Source organism: Lampetra fluviatilis, chromosome 11 (assembly GCF_964198595.1).
Source record: "Lampetra fluviatilis chromosome 11, kcLamFluv1.1, whole genome shotgun sequence".
Classification (NCBI taxonomy): domain Eukaryota; kingdom Metazoa; phylum Chordata; class Hyperoartia; order Petromyzontiformes; family Petromyzontidae; genus Lampetra; species Lampetra fluviatilis.
In genome coordinates, this window is record NC_136285.1 from 5,474,011 (window position 1) to 5,496,003 (window position 21,993).

Here is a 21,993-nt window from a genome sequence, read left to right on the forward strand (position 1 = left end):
ATCACAAAAATACTTCTGAATTCACTTCAATCGGCCCCCTCTCTGCAGCACAAAGTGGCATATGTCCTGCAGAGAGTGTTCATCACGTCAATACATTTGTTTTAACTTCCCACACCTGAAATAAGCCAGATTGAGCGAAAACCCAAATTTGTCACGATATTTCAGCACAGTCATTGGTTAACTGCATTGAGATCATCAACCTATGACATGATTGAGAACAAAACCCCTTCAATCATGGGTGGCTGAAACTCAGATTCGAACCCAACATCTCAGCAGTACTGGCTCATTGCTCTGACAAAGCATTAGCCCCCTAAGCTAAACGGCCACCCCTAGATAGTCATTTTCTAGACATAGCATACATTTCTTGAAATGTTCTTGTTACCGCATGCTGGGTTAGTTGTCGGAATACTTGCAAATATAATTCAGTGTTTACAACAAAGCAAAAATGAAAATTATTCAATCGACAGTCAGGCAGGTAAACGGCATACAAGCAAATAACAGGAAAGAAGGACAAGTTGGTTCATATCCAAAAGGCAGGCGGGGAAAATCACATTAGTTCTGCAGGCAGGGGAAGGGAAAGTAAAACTTGGTTAATAACATTGAGGCACAGACACGGGGAGGGGGAGAATCACGGCCGGAGATCGCATTTAGGGTTGTGTGACCAGAGTAATGCGACTCACACGTAACCCTACAGAGGACAGGAGCTGCAGGTAAATAGGGACAATCAGTGGCAATCTTGCACGCACGTGTTGCTTAACACAGCGTGATCCGTCAAGGGACTTGCGTTTCGACGTTTTTTTTAACTTTGGCACGCAATAGGTGGACCGAATAAACCCTCCGTGATGGAATCTGAAATATTTTCTGATCGAAAAAGATTTCGTTTCGTAAACAATCGACGTAAATGATGATTTACGTACTATAGATGCGTTTGGACATATTCCCCGCAGAGGACAAATTAAACGAAACAAAATTGATTTCTTTTGTGCAGCCAATCGGTGACTGTGCTGAGGCCATCAACTTGCCACGCTCGAGAACCCGATTTAATCAGAGGAGTCTGCCCCAATTTGAACCATGCATATCAGCAGTGTTGCCTCATTACATTTACACAGCCATTATGAGTCCTCTGAGCCACCTCAAAGCTTGCTGCTTTAAATATCATTGGGATATGCCTTATGCAGCAACAGTCAACTAGCACATTACCAAACAACGCCTTAGTGCATAATCAAATGAAGTCTTGGCCAGTGCTCATTGCTAGTCCTAAGCCAGTGGTGGAAATTCTTTGTTCCTCTGGCAGGAATCAGTCTCCACACAACGAATACTTTTAACTTCCCACAAATTTGTTGTAATCGTGTTATTAACCCGACGCAGATGATGGGCTTAGTTGAGTCCCAACCAGGATTTTAACTCACAACCCTACGAAAACGTGGCAGAGCCCTCCTGAAAAACAGTCATGAGACTCAGCGAGGCTTTCCTCGGTAAACAAATGTAATAATAAGTAATAACAACATAGTGGCCAGTGTGGATGCTGAAATAATATGCGCAATAACCACTTTGCCAGCAAGGCTTTAGATAAAAAACAAACTGATTTCACCAGAAGACGGGACAATGCCTTCGAGCTGAGAGAGCGGTGGCACACACCGACGCAACTGTGCCGTGAGTCTGTGATGCAAAACACATCCCACATTTGAGCCTACAACATCAGGTGGTTCACCAGCATTGGTTGAAGCAAGTCTTGACTGCTGATGAGACACGGTATGTCAAAAGCCCTCCACAGTTTTGCTTGTTTTGAATCAATGCTGCTAAATTATGTACCCACAGAAGGTTGTGGGGCCAATCGCTTGTATATGAAATACTGTGATTTATTAAGAAAACTTCAAATCTAGATTGAAGGAGACATTGTTTGGTTATCTATTTTGTTAAATATTTAAGGAGGGTCTTGGGAAGAACAAATATAGGCTTGATAACCCACAGAAGCTCATTGTCCAAAATAAAGTAGGGTTTTCTTGGGAGCTGTTGGATGAATTGGATTAAGTACGTGAATGATTAAGTTGATTGTTCGGACATCTGTGGAGAGATGATGCAATAAATTAAACTATCATCGGCAACTTATCAAAGCGTTTCAATGAAATCTGTTGCAGAGCTTCCTCCCCTTGTATAGCCAGCCAGAGCAATTGTCCTGCAAGTGCCCAGCCCGGCTTCTTTGTACCTATGACGGTGAGTCGAGCCTCTGCCTCGGCGTGGTCCAACTCCGTGGAGGCTCTGCACTTGTAGTGGCCAACGTCCTCCTCTGTCACGTTCACGATGGTCAGGCCACTCCCTTCCAGCTCGTGTCTGAGCGCAACGCGAGGGTCAAGACGACGATGATTGTACACGGTACACGCCGAGATGAAAACATTTCACGTTATATGTATTCCAGCTGTTGTAATGACACGAATGGCAATACTACGAATTACAATACTGTCTTATTTATCCATCCAGCTGGGTGGTGCTGCAATTAGGATGCTCTGCTTACAATTAAATAGTTGAGAGTTCAAATCTTGGCCAGGGCTTGGCTCAGGCTATCATTTACATGGGGTCAATGATATGAGTACCAATTTACAGGATATCTATTGAGATCATTCTAATTACTGGCTAGCACCTACCATGGGAATGTGGAATTGTCACGAAGGCTCAGGGCAATGGATATCAGTGGCATTCCATCGCTAGTTTCAGCAGGGAGATACTTTTTTTCCCCCCAAAAAATGTCTGTTTTCATCTACAAAGTACTGGGAGCACTTGTGTGCCCATTGGTTGGTTTGGGACCGTGTCACTGTCCTGAAACCATATCGCATTATATCGATTGGCTGGGGACACCTGAACGGTTGTGGACTGACCTGGGGCTCTCTGGAAGCGGGTATCCGTCATGGAACCAAGAGATGTTGAGGCTCAGGCTGGGGTCGTGGGTGGCATGGCACTCAAACGTAGCAACGCCAAATCGCTGGGTGCGCAGCTCCGATGGGGGCTGCACAATCCGCGTTGGGTCTGTGCGACAAAAAGAAAACCACACACGTACGGAGTCATCGTTGCTATCATCATACTTGCCTATTTCGCGACACAAACATAATTTAACACCATTTATCCCATCCACGGTCAATGTTTAATATAATTATTTCCTTGATTCGAATCACGACCCTGAAGAGCGACAAGTCACCGAATTGGCAGGGGTAGAATAGTCACAGCCATTGGTCTCTGGTGTGCAGCAAATCAGACAGACCTGGGATGTAGATAAGACTTCGATTTGTGAAATTATCCAAAAAGGCACTCTACTTAGCATACTCTACTTGCAGTTGGAAGGTTGCGAGTTCATTCCTGTCTGGGGATTGACTTAGCCCATCATCCCCATGCGGGCAGGTAAAATGATTACCACACTTAGTGGGAAGCCACCAGTGGCATTATATGGGAAGACATGCTTTTGCCTTTGGGATGATGATTTCTGGACACTCGTTCAAGACTCCGAGTGGAGTAGAGCTCCACTTCACACGAACTTGTGCAGGGAGACCACTTTGTCTGTGACTTGTCAAGAGGACCAAGCGCAAACTTAGTGCTATCGCAATGACAACAGCCGCTATCTGCCACCAATTGGCGGTGACATCACAACGCTTGCACCAGGCTAGGTGCACTCTCAAGCCACGCCAAGTATCGAAGGCTCGCCGGCAGGAGGTCACAGTATCACACATTCGATCAGCATGGCTGGCTACGTACGGTGCAAACGAAGTTCAACACACATCAGAATCAGAATCTTTATTTTGACTGGAGGAGAAATCCGATGAGCTATGAAGCTCTGTTCCACAGGTGTTCAGTATGGGCGGGTCTGCACGTTACAGTAGCAAACAATAAAACAAAACGATAGGAGTGCCGGTGTCACTGACCCTTGATGAGCAGCCGAGCCAGGCTCTGGTTCTTGTTGAGGTAGTTTTGCACGTGGCACGTGTAGACGCCCGCGTCGCCCTTCTGCACCCGCGGGACGACCAGCGTGTCGCTCGCCGCCGAGTCCTGGTAGCGCGGACCTTCCAGCTTCCCTCCGTGGGCGTCCTTGAACCTGTCGCCCACCGCCAAAGAGACCCACACTCAGGCATCGTCACCAGGCACTGATTACACGCACAAATTGCTTGCCAGAAATTAACCGCAATACCTTGCTGATACTCATCTTCTTGGTTCTTTCAGCAAAGTCACGTAGAAGGGAAGTAATAGAATAATAAAACTAAAACATAATAAAATAATTCTCACGACGTTTCGGCCACAACGCAAGCAGCCGTCTTCAGGTGAAATCGAAACTTGCTGATCTCGTCAAGGAGCATAAACCATCACGTGAACTCTGGTCATCCTCGCGGCAGCGGCTTTTGGCTAAGCATCGAACAAAGACGGTCACCGCATCGTGCGCTTTCAGACGCTCTTCTGCGTCCATCTGGAAAGCTCTTCCTTCCGATATTAGGAAGCCAATGGAGCTATGCACTTTTAAATCAAGATTGAAAACTCATTCCTTTAGAACTGTTTTTAGTATTTAGTTTGCTGCGGGCCGTCAACAACATTGGCCTGGGACCCGAGCCCGAGGTCGTTCATGGGTATTCTGGGGAGGACGGTGAGGATGGAGCGTAAACCATCATCGCGGGACCTCCGGTCTTCCTCGTGGCAGCGGCGGATTTTGGCGAGCCGTCGAACAAGGACGGTCACCGCACCGCACGCTTTCTGACGCCAGTCCGGAACGCTTTTCCTTCCAATACTAGGAAGCCACTGGGGCTACACACTTTTAAATCATCTATATTGAAAACGAATCCCTTTAGAACTGTTTTTAGTGTTTAGTTTGTTGCCCTTTCCCCACATCTCCGATTAGCACGGTTGGCTACATACAGTGCGAAAGAAATTCAACATACAATGTTATTATTCGTCATCAGTATAATTTTCATCTGCCATGGTCAATCCACTGCTGGATGAAGGGCCTCCGCAAGCCACCGCCATCTCTCACGATCCAGCGATGTAATAATCAATCCACCCGGCACGCGCACACCGACTGATTGCGACGTTTGACTTGCCTCGACGTTACTGCTGTCATTGTTAAGCAGTACACACCAGGAGAAACCGTACAGCACGAGAGGCTAAATACATTTTTTGCGATGCTCCACTTTTATAAAACCATCACAATTATCATCTATATTGCATCACCCATTATGAATCGTAACGATGATAATTATCATCATCATCCACATACCATTATTCATAAAATATTATTATTATTATTATTCATTATCCCCAAGTCAAATGTGAATGAGTGGGATCTATCCGGGCATTATGGTTTCTTCCAAAAGCAAACAAAACTAATTAGACATTTGTAAAACATCACCACTGCCGGTATCCCTAAGCCAATGGTGACAATTATTTCTTCTTAACGTAGGATTCAGCTAAAAAACTGGAAAACCAAATTAGTGCAACACGATGGCACACATTTTATTGACCATGGTGGTATGATAGCAGTAGCACGCTCGCCGCTTGCTGTTGAGTTTCATGGTTCAAATCCAGCGGCTGCGCTCATTATTACTGGGAGTTTAATAAGTATAATTATATGTGCACTTAGTGGATGTTGAAGATCCCCTGACATCTTTTCTCGTGATAAGGCCATTGAGTGCTGTCGTCAAGGCCTAAAGTTTTCCAACTCAAAGCATTTCCATAGCAACCAATTGCCCTCAAAAGGCACACTAATGTCCCAAGTGACTCTAGCATATTTAGACTATCCTGGTCTCTTGAGTTGCTGAACGTGAACGTAGATCTCAATGCAAGAGCCTCCAAAAACATTCATAGATATGCACGTCTTAAAAAAAACTGCGTGCTGGAATTCCACATTCCCATGGTGGGGGCAAGTCTGTCACCTCTTCAGGCTGCCCACAGAGCGGTATTTTATTTGGACCGGACAGATGATGGGCTGAGTCAACCCATAACCAGTATCATTAACTCTAACCAGAGTGCTTAAAGCCTACTGCTATTGCTACTACATATGCCTGTGTCAGAGTGTGTGTTGGGTGATGGGTGTTAGTGGGGAGCAGTAGGGTTGCGGTTAGCGCGCTGCGCTACAAACCAGGCCACTCAAGTTTGATTCCCGTTCATGGCCAAATCCCATGACGATTATCTGAACTGGTCTTGGGTGTTTGGGACGTACCACATGAAGGTGGGCTGTGGGGAGGCGAACACCTTGCACTCAATGTGCACCGTCTGGTTCACCACGGCAGCATAGACTTTATTCATCGGTGACAGGATCCTGGGTGGCACAGCTGTAAGAGGTGCAAAATGGGCATGTTAATATCCATGTACACAACGCCATAAACTGACACATAGAAACATTTTTTTAAAATACTAAAATCTGATACGATTCAGTCGATGCGAGGCCAACATTTTCAAGGTCATGTTCAGGGTTTTAGTGGCCTCATAATTGTACAAGCCAATTAGTGGGCTGGTAAAGCACTGAGGGTTATCCAATGATACTGTGTGTCGTGTACACCGAGTCTGCACTGTCGTAAATGGCTATTTTTGATCACAACTTCAATGGTGCAGAAAAAGTAATCATAAAATAGTCAAGCAAATATTCGTGTTTCTAACCCAGAACTGGGTATGTGCCATTTGTTACACTCGGATGACCAAGTGCCAACTCTATATCTTTGCACTCTGCCCAACTCTAGAGCTCTTCTCTCTCCACACGTGGCAACTCTTAGCTTTGCCACAAGCATCTCTCTCTGTCTCGTGAGTGGCCCCTAAAGTAGCGGCGACCACCTCACCTCTTCCCCATTACCGAGGCAGCGAGCGCTGCTTCTTCCCGTGCTTTCATCGGTCGATCCGTATGCAACCCAAATATTCAATACAATCTATATTGAAAACTCATTTCTTTAGAACTGCTTTTTGTGTTTAGCTTGTTGTCCTTCCCCCGTACCTCCGATTAGCACGGTTGATTACGTAAGGTACGAAAGAAGTTCAACATAGATACATGCTTTCGCTGGTGCATTATTTTCACTACCAAAGATGGTGATTGACAATGCTATAACATTTCTGCACACGTGTCGTTACGTGTTGGCTATGTACCTGTATCCATTGATGCGCTAGACACCCTCGCAAACAAGAAGTTCCATCTCAAGGGTTTCCCAGGTGAAATATTTCCATAAAATAAAATGCTCAGTACATATTTTTGCGAGGTGGATGATGATGGTGGTGATGGTGATAGTTCCAGAAATTGATATCACTGTCATATTTAACCATGGGGTGTTGTGTCGATCCACAACCAAATAGTCAGGGTTTTTAATTACGTATTTATTCATTTCATTATTATAAAAACAAAAACATGCAAGGTACATTTGGGTCCATTAGTGCAAAGGCACTACTGTACATAAAAACATCAATAACAATTATAGTGACAATGATGATGATGGATGGAGATAATTCATGCGATGCTCATGCTGATAACGACGATGATGAGAATGAATGGTCCGTTAAACTCATGGCGTGTGAGCGCTCAAAGAAAAAGCAGCTCTGACCCAGCACGTTGACGAAGGCATTGCCGAGGATGGAGCCATGCTTGTTGGTGGCCTCGCACTGGTACACAGCGCTCATCCCCTCGGGCAGGTCCGACAGGATGATGGTGTCACCATCCACCTTCCTGTTCGGGTCGTTGCCAGCTTCTGAAATAAATAAGCAAAAATAACTATTCGAGCCAACGATAATTATTATACGGCGCTACGATGCGGGTTTTTTCGACGGTTGTGTACCGCCGCGTTGTTTGTGCACTGGTGTCCGATGTTGTTGTTTTTTTGTTGTCCACGTGCTGGGAGCTTTGTCGGAGCACGAGCTGTTGCTGAAGGAGCTGAATTGCTGAAGCGAAATGCCACAACACCGTGCCACGTGACACGCACATAGGAGAGCTATGCAGCACAGTGCTCAAAACCTACGTAGTTGTAAACAACTATACAAACGAATGCACGATACGCACGGCCAAGCCGAGAAAAAGATAGGGAACCTCTTTCTCTGAATCCACTCAATTACATATAAAAATTCCTCGTCACATATGAACAATTCTGAACAGTAAACGATGTTAGATATCGAATTGCAATTCACGAAACGTGACCGACTGGTTTTAGAAATGTATATTCAGGCAACAAGATTAATTGTTGTTTTAAAACCCGCAACTTTTAGTCTCGCTCTACTGACAGAGCACTTGACACACACCCATAAAGTCGAGGGTTCGCATCCTAAAGTTGGGTCAACTCGGTCCATCTTCCCGACTGAGTCAATAAAATAAAATAAAGAAAGTACCGCTTTGTTGAATGTCGGTCATGGTTGACTGATAGAAGACAGTTCCCTATATTCGGAATGTCTAATTTCTATCACTGGCTTATGGTGGATGGTGTTGCGCAACACCCACTGACTGCTGTTGTACATCAAGGTCAAGAGGCTGTGATGTGAAGGCGGCTCGTCAGGCCGGCACACGTTGCCATCGCTTCCTTCCTTGCCGCCAGATCCTATTACGATCGCAAACTTTACACCTGTCCTCCAAAGTGCACTCTTACTGGGCTCATTATCCCCAGTGTCTGGCTTTAAGGTCTTCCTCTTGGTCACCGACCTCCGGGTCCCAACTGAAGTAGACCAGCACCAGTCTCGGTGATCTGCCCTCCTCAATCCCATCTTGCGGACGCACCGCGCACTCATCACCATCGTTCTGATGACGTCTTACAGGTGGCTTCTATTGCCCCCACTCGTTGCTACTCTTCGCGGTGAACGTCACTTGCCTTCAATGGGCCCTCCGTTGAGGAGCCAGCGAATCGACGGCTTGGGGTTGCCGGTAGCGCGGCACATGATGGCCGTCTGTTCGCCCGGCTGAACCACGCGGCTCTCAGGCCCTTCCGTGAGCCAGTAGGGGGCGGCTGTGTCCACACACCACACACAGGGGGAGAACGATCAGCAGGAGTTGGTCGAGCACAATAATGCGGCAGTTTCACAAATAAGGCGACCTCACATTTCTAAGTCATGGTAATAATTACATTGACTGGCCAAAATAGAGACATCGCAGCGAGTCGTGCTCAACTTAGCTAAGCAATCATGGTGGCAGTTCAATTCCCTGTTGACATCGACTCAAACCATAATTATTAATATTTGTAGCCATTTAAATGAGTTGCACTTCCCGGGACATTAGCTGTGGTCGTCCTCTAGAGAGACTGGCTCCTACCATAGGAATGTTGAATTTCTACTGATGGCTGAAGGCCACCAATAGTGATGAGTGCCGCCGAATGCCCATACCATCACAGGGACACTTTTATTTAACAATTCTCAAGACATTATCATCACGGAATTATGATTAACGTGGGACCTTTTGCAAGCAAGCCTCAATGCGCAAAAATAAAATTCGTATTGTCAATATAATGGAGTGAAGCATTATACATCCAATGCGCCTTTACATTCACTCTAAATGTAATGTATATTATACATCCTTGTCAAGAGGCTCACACGCTGGTATTAAAGCACTTTGGGGAAGGATTGGTGAATTGGCCGCAGGGTGGCCAGCGATTTCAAAATCATCCTTTAGGGGATTAGTGATGGATTAAATTGAACCGTAGCTACACAGCACGACGCCCTATATTTTGGTGACTCCTTGCACGAGGCATGGCCATTGACTCTCAGTACATGTTGATGACGGCATTAAAAGCGTTCCATCAAACAATGGTGCAGTTTGAAACATTTTAAATGGGTAAAATTCTTATAAACGCAGCCGGTCACATTCTTCCGATAAGAAGAGTGTTTGATGTACGTTTTGACATTTTCCCTGCTGAAATAAGAGTCCGCAGAGATGCGATACCGTCTTACGAAGTGAAACAGTGGTTTCATCATCTTTTGAGCCCATGAACAGACTGTTTGAGACTCTTGACCTTTGCTGTCAAACGTTTTCATGTAAATAAATCAATTGAGGAAAGCTTCGCCGAGTCTCAAAATTATATATGTACAAAAAAAAATGGTTTTGCGTTGGATGTCCGTTCACTTCATTGTTGATGTTTATCTTGCGTGGGAGGAGACTCCAATGATGCGTGAGAAAACCCATGTACGTATATGTTGAAACGAATAATCAAACACCACACACCTATACCATCAACCTAATTTTTGTACTGACATGTGGCCTAGTAGTTCTATAGGTTGGAAGTCTGATAATACTTTCATGATGCACCAACTCTTTTTCTGAAGCACTAGATTAGAAGCATACACCATTGCTTTGCAGAAAGTCAAAAGTGGGTGTCCTTTGTGGGTGATAAGACTCATTCCAACCGTGGGAATATGGAATTTCTGCAAAGCTCATTGTCCTGCAAGCGGTTGTCTCACACAGTCGATGGCTCCATCTCTGCATGATCCGCCGACCCCAATGCCACGTCACTTGATTACAATTCGTTGGGCACCTACCGCCAAGCTGTGCTATGGTTGGAGCATTGCAATCAGCCATGAGGCAGTGAGTTTTAAATCCTGGTTTTGGTACAGAGACACTTCACTGAATAAGTATTCATCAGGGCGCTATTAAAATAAGTACCACTTTTGTGGTAGATGGGCTCTATAGATATCCCGAGTGAACTGTTCTCCTGCCAGCTGTGGCATGAGCAAGACATCGCAGGGCTACGCACATTTGCGAGAATTCAACAGTGGACATCATCAAGACACACCAAGCCCCGACCATGAGAATCTGGACTTTGCCAATGCTAGCTATCGGCCACAAATGGGAGTTCAGCACTTCCCAGTTGGTCATTCAAAGAGGAAAAAAAGTTCAATTTCGATGGCCATCACAGCTGGTAAACCCGCTGAGCTGGCGAATGAGAACCGGCGCGCACCTTCGATGGCGACGGTGGTCGTGTGCCTCTGGGCTCCCAGCCGGTTGGAAGCGAGACACACGTAGTTGCCGTCGTCACCCTCCATCACGTTTGCCAGAATGAGCGTCTTGTTGAAGTTGAGCAGCTTCGCGCGCTCCCACGGCATCTCCGCGCCAGACTTGAACCACTGGATGCGCGGCGTCGGCCTGCGGTTTGGACAAGGTGATGCAGGATGCAAGGAACAAGACCACCGTGAGGGTACTGTAATGTGTCGCCTCACACAGAGTTGTGCGTGACGATCTGTTGTTTTCAATCAGTGGTAAGACATCTGTTTTAATCGTGGATGTGTAACAATGTTTAATTGACCAATGAGCCTTTCAAACCATTGTTTTTCACTACGATGTTTTAATGCCATTTACCGCATCCCAGCAGCTAGCCAAACATATCCGCGAGGTCATCAGGAGATTGCAGAACAGCTCTGGATTCCAGAACTTAACTGCGCGGAGATGTTAGTATTACACACAGGTGTCAGGGTCGGGATCGACCCCACGACCTCCCGCACACCAGGCGAGCTCGTTAACATCTCGTGAACATCTTGCCACAGCGGTGCCCCCTCTATGTACGCTCGTGTGACAGCTGCTGCTTGCTCGTGTGGCGCAGTGCGATGACATACAGGCCGGCTGCGATGCACTCCAGGCTCAGGACGTCTCCTTTGAGCACCATCTTAGTGCTGGAGGCACCGACGGGAGAGAGGAAGTGTGGCGGGTACAGATCCACGCGGCTCCCTGTGCAGACGCCACGTGACACAATGTATATATACAGAGACATACACATGCATACAAGTGTACACGCACATGTACACAAGTGTAAATACACGTGTTTGTAAGCATGTGTGTTCTGCGCTTCTGCGGCCGTCTGGAACAAACTCGTGTGGACACATGCATGCACCAATCTATATACGGATGTACACATACCCATATGTGCGCACACTCGTGGATCAACACGTGTAGTTAAAAGCGTGAACGCACATACATGTATGTATATGTAATACTTTGTATATTTGTGAGTATGCATGTGCTTATGCGTGCACGTGTCCGTGTCCATATGCTTGTGTGTACACTTACGATGACATAAGCATATCGTTTAAAAATTTAAAACAGATGAACGCAACCCACCGAAAGCACATGTCCCATTACGGCCACACACGAGTATTCAAGAAGCTTTGAATGGAAGCGACTTAGTCGGGAGGGAAGGTTTAGAGTGATAAGGTGTGGCCGTCAATAAATTAAATAAACAAAAGCAGAGGAGCAGCAGAGACCAACGCAGCTTAACCAAGTTCAGCAGCACGAAGAGCAAAGAATGAAATAAAACAGATAGATCCTTCGTGATTCACGTGCATTCCCTATAATCATGTGTTCACTGGCTTCCATGTGGATCAACGAATGATAACTAATCATCATTATTCTCATCAGCCATGGTCAATCCACTGCTTGATGAAGGCCTCCCCAAGCTGCGACCACCTCTCACGATCCTGTGATGTGACCAACCATCCAGCAGCTGCCCAGAGTTGATCTTGAGTTGTCTAGTAATGTAACATGTCTCTTTTTAAACAATGATTACCATACTCTCTGGTTCTTTCGGTAAAGTCACGTAGATAGAAAAATGAAGATGGCCGCTTGTGTTGCGACCGAAACGTCGTGTTTTATTTCATTATTTTTTCTACCCACTTGACTTTACCGATAAAACCATAGAGTATGGATTCCTGCAGTCACGAAAGCTTAAAATCAAGAATGATTACCATTATTTCATATATTTTTGATGAATTTGGGTATTTAAAGTGATCAAAATTATTGCAATTTACAAAAAAATTGGTAAATGTTGTTGGAATTTTAATGAGATATATTGACATATATCTAATTAATATTAAATATATCCCACTCGCAGCTCCTCTTGAATAGGAGTTTTGAGACTCAGTGAGACTTCCATGAATAAATATAAGGCATCATCACTCGTGCTATACACATTGCTTTCTGAATTATATCAAAATAAATGACACATCGGGGGGTTTCTCATTTGAAATGTCAGCAAAGCAGCGTTCTATTAGCACAGATAATGATTCTGTCACGAGGCGGCGTTTATGAGACAGAGCTCATTGCTTTGCCATTACAAACTTAGGGCAGATAAACACCGCCGTGGAAACGATTTGAGTCAAAGGAGCGTGGAAACTGAGCCACTGCATTAGTAGAAACGAATAATTACAATACCTTTCATTTCGAAAGGAAAATAGGTTTTAATATTGCACGATTCACACTCTTAATTTCAACACTGCCGGTTCTCGGCATGCTGGGATATTGTATTTTATATCGACTGTTGAAAACACAGATTTAAATTTGTTTATAATCTGATACTGGGGGCTATATATAGATACACAATTACCCAATTACAAAACCCTTGAAAGGTGATTTATTATAAGCAATTGCTGTTTAATTTTAATTGTCTCAATTACACAAATTATAAAGAGCCAATATAATTTAATTAAGTCAAGTCCACGAGAATAATTAAAATCTCCCTCACTTAAAATTGAGCTTGAGTGTGTGTCTGAATAGTTTAAAGAAAATAATTATTTAAAGTAGGTATATATACCGTAATCGGAAAATTTCCCCGTGGGCAATGTTCATTTCCATTGGTGATGCTGAGCCAGTGGTGGAAATTCGACATACTGTATGTAATTCAGAGGCAGGGACCAGAGTATCCATGGTATAACCACTGTTGACTTTCTATAATGCGGTACTTCATTGTTTTGACACTACAGGGGAGGTTTTCTAAATCACCCACAACTGGATTTTGCCTTTCCAAACGTGAGGTGAGTGCTTTAACCACGGTGTCACTTGGGAAGCTCTGTGCACGTGTACTTTCTTACTATTCTTGTTTATCAAGGGAAGCTTCACTGAGTCTCAAGATTCTATTTCACAAGGGTCCTGCCAAGTTTTTCGCAGTAGGGGTCAATGTTGCCGCGTCTCATTTAAATTGAGTCATTTGCAGGTAATATTTTGCATTGCGATGTTTGGCCATCGTGTTTTAGCTGCAGGAGGCAAAGAGAGAGCCTGGACGAAACCCATTCAGAACAAGGGGAGAACATTCTAACTCCACGTCGAAAGGTGGTCCAAGTCAGGAATTGAACCCAGGAACTTCTTGCTGTGGGCACGAGTGTTGCAACTGTGCAATCCTGTGCCATCCTGGGCCACCCTGTAAAAAGTATTTTCTACGTGTATCTAAATGCACGCGAATAGCTGGCATAAAAAGAATTACATTATTATGGAAAACGTAATATATATTAATCATGTAGAAATGAAATATGATATTTTAATGGCAAAATGTCATTATTGTTTTCTGAAAATGAAACAATGATGAACATAAATGCACACACAATTCACTTGGACATTGTTGCAAAGCGTGATGGAATCACAAATGGGAATACTCATTCGATCAGCCTGGAGTTAACAGAAGCAATGTATAGAATTGTCTGCAATGCCAATCACGCAAACTCTCGTGTTGCAAAACAATGGTACATTTATACAAAACTAGCTCCAAAGTACGATTGCATCTCAGTTACACCAAGTTAGATTGCATCTATGTTTCATTTGTTGCCATCTCAATCATCTCAATCTAATTTCATTTCACAAATCTAATGCATTTGGTAATTGGGAACCTTCATGGTGTTATACATTATTCATGGAGCAACTATTGCAGAGTATAGTCAAAGTGTTTTGCCTAATAAATGGAGCAATAAGTAACACTGTCCTAAGCAAGCAGTCTAAAATCCATGTTCCTATGGCAGGAACAACTTCTTCCTCTTATAACTTCCACACAGTGGCACTCCTTGTATATTGTAATTAAATTGTAATAGTAGATGTATATGATGTTGGCAATGTCAAATCTGTTAAAATGTCTACTCAGTACTATTAAGTAATTTTATTTCAATTAACTTGTTCATAAATTCATCTTTTGCAGTTTTAATCAGTTCCACTTTGTTTGTTTTGCGATCCCTACTGCCAAAGGAGCTTAACGTCTGCACAGTGGAATGGAGAAAAGATGACAGATTTACATTTTTAGGAGGAGATTAGCGTTAGTTTACAGATTTTAAAAAGTTGAAGAAAATAAAGAATCTGTTCATTACTTTTCATTAAAAAATAAACTCACCACCATTTATGTCAGCATCACTGGCATTAGCAGACTCTGTATCATTACTGGCATCAACTGAAAAAAAGAAAATGCACACACAAACGTCCAAAAAATAAAACAAACACAGAAATGAATTCATGCAGTTATTGCCTTACATGAGCAAAGTAAATCGTGAGACAGAAAAGCAAGCACACAATGGTAACATGACAAAGTGATTTCCTGATGAATTGAGATGGAGGCAGTGCTCATCTCCTGTTCACATCCCTGAGCCAGTGGTGAAAATGCAATATTCCTATGGCGGGGGCGAGTAGAGCCATCGAACAAGTAGAGCCATCCGCACAAACGGGGACTGGTTTTTATTAATCCAAAGGGATAATGGGCCAAGCCAACCCCCTGCCAGCATGTGAACTCAGCAGACTTCCGATCGCGAGCCAACTGGCCTGATTCCAGGAGCTTGTTTAGTAAATAATCCTTCCAAGGATGAAAATTTGTCAATAATTAACGTCTTTGCCAGCCCTGACAAGCTATGTAATTAGCCAACCAAAATTATGTCAGGTCAAAGGGTAATGTTTCTCAATGCCCATATGGCGAAGGGGGTGGTCCCAAATTGTATTGGTAGCTGTGAAATCAGTTGTTGAAATTCAATATCTCCCTGGTATGAGCAAGTCTCTTCATACAAAAAGCACTGGTTACTTCCCACAAAGTGGTCCTCATTTTATTCACATCTGAAGGAAAATGCAGCACTCAGTTGACCTTTTGCTAGCATTTGAACTTTCAACATTCTGATTGTTGAGTGCTCTCAGCACACGACCAACGGGTTGGAGCACTTATCCATTTGCATTCGTCATATGCAAGACTGGGTTATAATTTGAGGCTTTCAATATCTCAGTGCAAGCTGGCATTTGCGACTGATTTAATATTCACTCAAGCTATGGGAGAAAAGAAAGTCACTAATTGTAGGCGGCCAAACATAATAGTGATTGTGAATGCATCTGAGCATGCTAGCAATGTGCAATCGCTCTACAAGTCTGTAATGAGTGTGCAATGCTTTGTGGAATTAATTCTGCTTGACGAGCATGCTATTATATTTCAGTTTTTGTTTCCTTGTTTTCTGGTTGCCTAGTTGTTAAGCGCGAATGCCGCTAGGTTATAGGCCCTTCGGTACAGATTTGACAACAATCTCCTTGATGATTTGTCGTTGGAAAAAAAAATATCCAAAAGAAAGTGCCGCTTGGCAATTTGAGTGGACTTTTAAGATCTCATAATGTGGCTCTCGGGCATAGTCCATTGCGTGTCGCAGTTGTGGCCATTTTTGGCAAATAAATATTCCACAAGTAGGACTATCCTGAAATAGTCAAGATGACTCAAAGAGGAATGGACATTCAAGGTTGGACAATCAAGAGGTCATATTCTTGGTTCTTTCGGTAAAGTCACGTAAATATTAAAAAAATATATAAAATAAAAGCAAAAAACCCACGACGCTTCGATCGCAACACAAGCGGTCTTGATTAGGCACTTTTCTCTCCCCCTGATGAAGACTGCTTGTGTTGCGATCGAAACGTCGTGGGTTTTTTGCTTTTATTTTAGATTTTTTTTTTTCTATTTACGTGACTTTACCGAAAGAACCAAGAATATGAATTCCTGCAGTCACGAAAGTTTTAAGTCTAGATCAAGAGGTCGTCGCGGTTACCGCTGCTGATGCCACCGCACCTCGCTGTTTCCGTGTTCCTTCTGCCAGGTTGCACAGCCCTTGCACAATGGACATTTGACATCCAAGATTTGCTCTTGCAGTCCAATCGTCACCATTTGCTCACGGGTTTTCCCTTCACTATCGTCCTTTCAACACCCACTCCAACGCATGTCTTGGTAACCTGCTCTCCTCCATCCAGCAGGCATGGACCAAACCACAGCGATCTCATCTTTACACTTTACATCGCCAAATGCTCTCCTATCATTTTCTATTCTCAACCTCAGAGTTGCTCACCCTATTCAGTTAAACGTGTTTTAGCATCATCTGCATTAATCTATATTAAAAGGTCAGATCATTCTGTTCTTGCTTCCTCGCAGTGGACATTTCCATTTATTACCGTGACAGACTAAAGGGTGTTTGGTGTTTATATGGAGATACAGAACGGAAGTTGATTTGTATAATATATTACAGCCGTTATAACGTGTAATTAACCAAGAGGGACTACTTAGGCTGCTCCTGCCACTGTGAGGAATGCACACAATGGCTGAAGAGGAAATAAAAAACAATCGTAAGTCTGAGTTTATCTTAATAACGTAGCAGCAGCTCAACAGGGGACCTCGAGCCAGAAACCTCGGCTCTGAGCACGCTCGGCGTACTAATGCCATTGACCCAGCAGCCACTGTGTTCTGTTCTGGCACGAAATAAACACCAGCGTAAGAGGAATGTTATGTACCCATTGCATAATGTGTTCGATGTCTATAAACAGCAACGGTTCTGAATATTCGCTTTCAGACACTTTTAAAGCATGTCCGTTTCAAGAGGTTACGGTTATGAATGCACGCATTCTTCTTGAAGCGTTAAGTAATTTGGTCACTATCTGCTGGCCTGATTCGTACCATACACACATGTGTAGGGCGATGGGATATGCCGATTTTGGCAGAGCAAGGTGTCGTACTGAGGCTGGAAATCTGGGACTTGGGAGTTGAGATTTTCAAATGCTACGTTGATGGCATTGCTTAGGATTGAAGCTGCTTGTACCAGCTGTCAGGAGGTCAGAACCTCGAGGTCGTAGAGACTGTCTGCGTTTAGGGGGTAATGCGCATAACGCAGGGGGTTGTGAGAAGGGGGTCAATAGATGTATTGCATTATAAGGGTGGGCTATTTAAGGACTACATTAGCCACTTTGTGAGTGTAGTGAGGTCAACTTTAGTATTAAGAGAAGGGTGAATTTTGTTTAGTTGTACTGCGTTGCTCAGAGAGCTGAACTTGGATACAGGTGCGTGTGGAGGAGGCTAGGCGTGTTATGGCAGGCTAGGGTGAGAAAGATATACCTTTATCTAGAACGTGGAAAGAAAGTGTTGCAGATGTAATCGGGAAGAGGAGGTTGTGATGGGTGCGACACGTGTTCAGGATGGAGTGGGTGAGGTTACCGAAACGGGCAATGGAGCGGCACCCAGAGGTTGGCGACCACGGAAATGATCTAAATCCAGATGGAGGTGGTGATGAGAAATTGAATTGGGTGTTGACTGAGTCACAAAGGGGAACACATAGAAGCAGTTGTTGGGATAAAGGGCGGAGTTTGAAGATTGGGAGCCAACTCTTTAATGGCCGCATGACCTGGCAGAAGGAAGAAAAAATTCCATGGTGCATGTGGTGGCATCCATGGCATTGGCTGAGACCTCTTGATACAAAAATCCGCATGGTACAAGTGCTGGGGCATCGAGTACATTCCGTTTTTCTTTGCAGGAGGCTTGTGGAGACTCCCAATCGACCGCATGCGAAGGCACCGATTGACTGACTCACTCACTCGAGCGGCATGCTGAGCGAGGGTCGAGTGACTGGCACGTACCTGGCTGCACCGTCAGCTTGATGGGTTGCTTCTGCTGGATGGTCTGCGTGTACACGAAGCGAGCATAGCAGATGTAGTCATCGCGTGTGTCTGATGTGCGCACGTTGGAGAAGTAGAGGTCCCCGTTGAGGCCCTGGGACACGCGCTCGTCCTGAGCTAGCCTCTGCAAGACTGCAGATGGAGACACCGACAAACATGCACGTACATGTGACAAATTAGGAATGGACCACTCTTTTAATTATTTCCTTGTGCAGCAAGGGAGTAAAGTGTGGTTCTGTGAAAGTCCTGATGTGCTGTGTAGTACATCAATGCACGTGTGTACACCAGCATGCGATAACGGAGTTGGGCCTGTAGGGGGCTGGCAGGGTTATTGATTAACCGCACTTGTACACCAGTCACGTGGTTAATGGCGACTCAGTTGAAGAATTGCTGCGTGTGACACACATGCTGTTGCATCTTACAGATTAACCACAATAAATGTGTTTGCCCTCAATTTGGATCACCTGCCCACGTCCTTCATTTCGAGTGTGCAACATAAGCTCAACAATAACAACAACTGCCAGTCGCCAATAAGTGGTGGTGACGTCACCATGGCACTTTAAGGCCACGTGAAGTTTCAAACGCCCACTGGCAGGTCATGGGACAGACCCAGGTGCCATGGCTTCACTGACTGAGATGATTGATTGATGCACCACCTGTGCCCCCTACTGTGCTTGCTGTGTTTTAGCTGCCCGGCGCTCTGCTCATTGTTGTGAGCATCGCTTTTCTGCCCTTCATTTTTCCTGGAGGGGGTCTGCCTCCAACTGCCCAGTAGCGCCCTTCACGAGCCTCCTCTACAGAGGCCGATCTTGAAAACCGCTGGTACCAGTCATTGGCAAGTCCACTCAGCTCCATAACCTCTCGTACCGCATCATTCAATATCTTATTTAGCCTGTGCCACGCCCGTTTAGCCCCCTCTATCCAGCCAAACAAAGCTGTTTGGGCATGTGGTGGCTGGGCATGCGAGCTACATGACCCAGCCATGTATGCTCAGACAGTCAGACACAAACGTTCAGACATTCAGACACAAACAACGACAACAGCCGCCATTAACCACAAAGTGACAGTGACAGAACCACAGCTTTTGTACCAGGCTAGGTGTACGGAGGTCATGTGAAGTGTGGAAGGCTCGCTAACAAGAGGTCACGGGACATGGTCCAGGTGTTATGCTCTGACTGCCTGGCATGACTGGCATATACACCACCTGTGTTCAATTCCTGTTTAACCTGTTATTAAACGATTTACTTTGAAACTTGATTTGAAGCTTTCGTGACTGCAGTAATTACTCTTTGGTTCTTTCGGTAAAGTCACGTAGAAAGAAAATAAATTAAATAATAGAATACGTTTCGATTGCAACACAAGCAACCGTCATCAGGTAGAACTACTTTGCTTTGACACGTGGCTGTGACGGTTCCACCTGAAGACGGAGGCTTGTGTTGCTTCCGAAACGTCGTGATTTATTTATTTTTTATTGTTTTATTTTACTTTTATTAATTAAACATTTTTACCTACGTGACTTTACCGAAAAAACCTAAGAATACATTTTATATACAGTCAATGCAAGCCACATATTAACGTTGCCACATTTAATTAAATTCGGGCTACATCGAGGGGGGGGGGGGGTGGTCTCTGAAGGCCACGTCGAGAGCGTCAGCGTCGGGCTCACCGTGGTCCATCCAGAAGATGACGGGCGGCGGGATTCCAGGTGGGGGGTTGCAGGGCAGCACAGCTGACGAGCCCTCCTTCACCTGCACTGGGTCGATCACCTCCTTTGGCCACAGAGGAGACCCTGGGTTAACACAAGAGCACATGAATGAGCGACTGGCATTCTGTGAAGATACGGTTGCTGCGGTCTTTTTTGTTTTAAAAAGGGCTGGGTATTTTTTGATCGCAAGTATGCATTCAGTGAGAGTATGCCCGTGCTCAAATGAGCATTGTTCAAGTGTCTTCTGTCAGGAAATTTAGCCAGCGTGGCACATTCCACATTCCCATGGTGGTGGGCAGTCTACTTGTGGCATTATCACTGTTGACCATCCACAATTTAGTACTCGTTTACCAACCGCGGAGGGACGATGACCTGGGTTGACCACCTCCAACTGACAGTTGAACTTATGTAACTTTATAATTACGATTTAAGTGCTTCTCTTATGATTAAGGAACTGCAGCAAAACACTTTACTCGTCATTGAAAGTTTAAATCCCAGTTTGGAGGTCAACATAGCCCGTCATCAGCATCACGATTGAATTAGCTAATTGAGTAGCACTTTTTGGGACGTGACCAGTGCTTTAAATATGGAAATACAGGGCCCCACCATAGGAGTGTGGAATTTCCACACCTGGCTCAGGGGCACAAACATAAATAACCACTGCCCCTTGCTTTGTTGAGCAGAGTTGCTTTGACTGTGATTTTAAACCACGTTTAATAGGTTTCACACAAAAAAACTACATTCACAAAGAGACATCGATCATTAATTTGACTACAAAGTTAGCACCTTTCATGAAGGGTTTATTGTGCCCTTCCTGTGTTCTGCAAGGGAACAAGACAACTGACTTAGCAATCCTTCTAGTAGTCTTTAGAAATAAAAAGCCCTCTCCTTTTTATACAAACCCAATGAATGTTTGCTATTTTTATATCTATAATGACACCATAACGTGATTCAAAGAGATCGCATAACTTGGCATTTAATCCGTATTTTTTATTCAGTCGGCGGCACAACCTGACGAAAATTTATCTTCGATTGCTGCGAGCTGAGAGAGGAAAGTTTCAAAAGGAAGCGTGTGAACATTTGGGCAAAATACGTTTGGGGACTGAAAAGGGCTGTGCTTTGGCCAAGCACTGCCGTAAGCTGCATTGCAATCGCCAACAGCTTCCCTTGGTTCAGCTGTGAACGTTTGCACCCTTCCCATGAAGCCTATCCTACCGGCGCGAAAGGCATTGCACAACGCGCGTCTCTCGTTGCACCCGTTCGAACAATGGGACCGCTGAGAAAAATCACAGGGCAGGTGTTGGCTCGTTGGCCACTCCGGTGGTGATGCTATCGCGCCATAGGGGTCAGCGCCCCCTTCGTAAAGGCGAGGCCACGTTGACAGCTGGCGCTACACGACAAAACGGGGGGTGGGGGGGGGGGCTGCCGTAATTGGCACAATGCATTAACGCACACCGTGTGGCAAAAGCAAAGGAGTGGAATAAGGAGCGACGCCAGTGAAAATAACAAGTCGAGTCGGAATTGGAACACCAGAGGGCAGTGATTTCCACAGGAGATTGGTTTTACAGGTACCTTCTCTTAAACGTTGCAGAAGCAAGTTGATGCCTTACGTGGGAAGAATGCAAAATATAAAGACAAAAAGAACAAAGAGAAAGGAAAAACATAAGCAGAGACG

The 21,993-nt window shown here is 44.7% G+C and overlaps 1 protein-coding gene across 8 annotated transcripts in view; it reads right to left on the reverse strand.

The window, feature by feature from the left end:
• The window catches only part of LOC144934742 (neuronal cell adhesion molecule-like), a 262,783-nt gene that overhangs the window by 68,439 nt on the left and 172,351 nt on the right, over positions 1-21,993 (reverse strand). For 6 of the 8 annotated variants that reach the window (XM_078860837.1, XM_078860843.1, XM_078860838.1 and 3 more), the window contains 11 exons: positions 20,280-20,402; positions 18,575-18,745; positions 15,054-15,110; positions 11,527-11,638; positions 10,875-11,059; positions 8,799-8,933; positions 7,551-7,694; positions 6,188-6,299; positions 3,909-4,078; positions 2,874-3,021; positions 2,207-2,331 (listed from right to left, as the gene is read on the reverse strand). In XM_078860837.1, the coding sequence (XP_078716963.1) occupies positions 2,207-2,331; positions 2,874-3,021; positions 3,909-4,078; positions 6,188-6,299; positions 7,551-7,694; positions 8,799-8,933; positions 10,875-11,059; positions 11,527-11,638; positions 15,054-15,110; positions 18,575-18,745; positions 20,280-20,402 (1,482 nt within the window). The remainder of the gene's footprint in view (positions 1-2,206; positions 2,332-2,873; positions 3,022-3,908; positions 4,079-6,187; positions 6,300-7,550; positions 7,695-8,798; positions 8,934-10,874; positions 11,060-11,526; positions 11,639-15,053; positions 15,111-18,574; positions 18,746-20,279; positions 20,403-21,993) is intronic. The other 2 variants (XM_078860845.1, XM_078860840.1) reach the window with 1 other exon arrangement.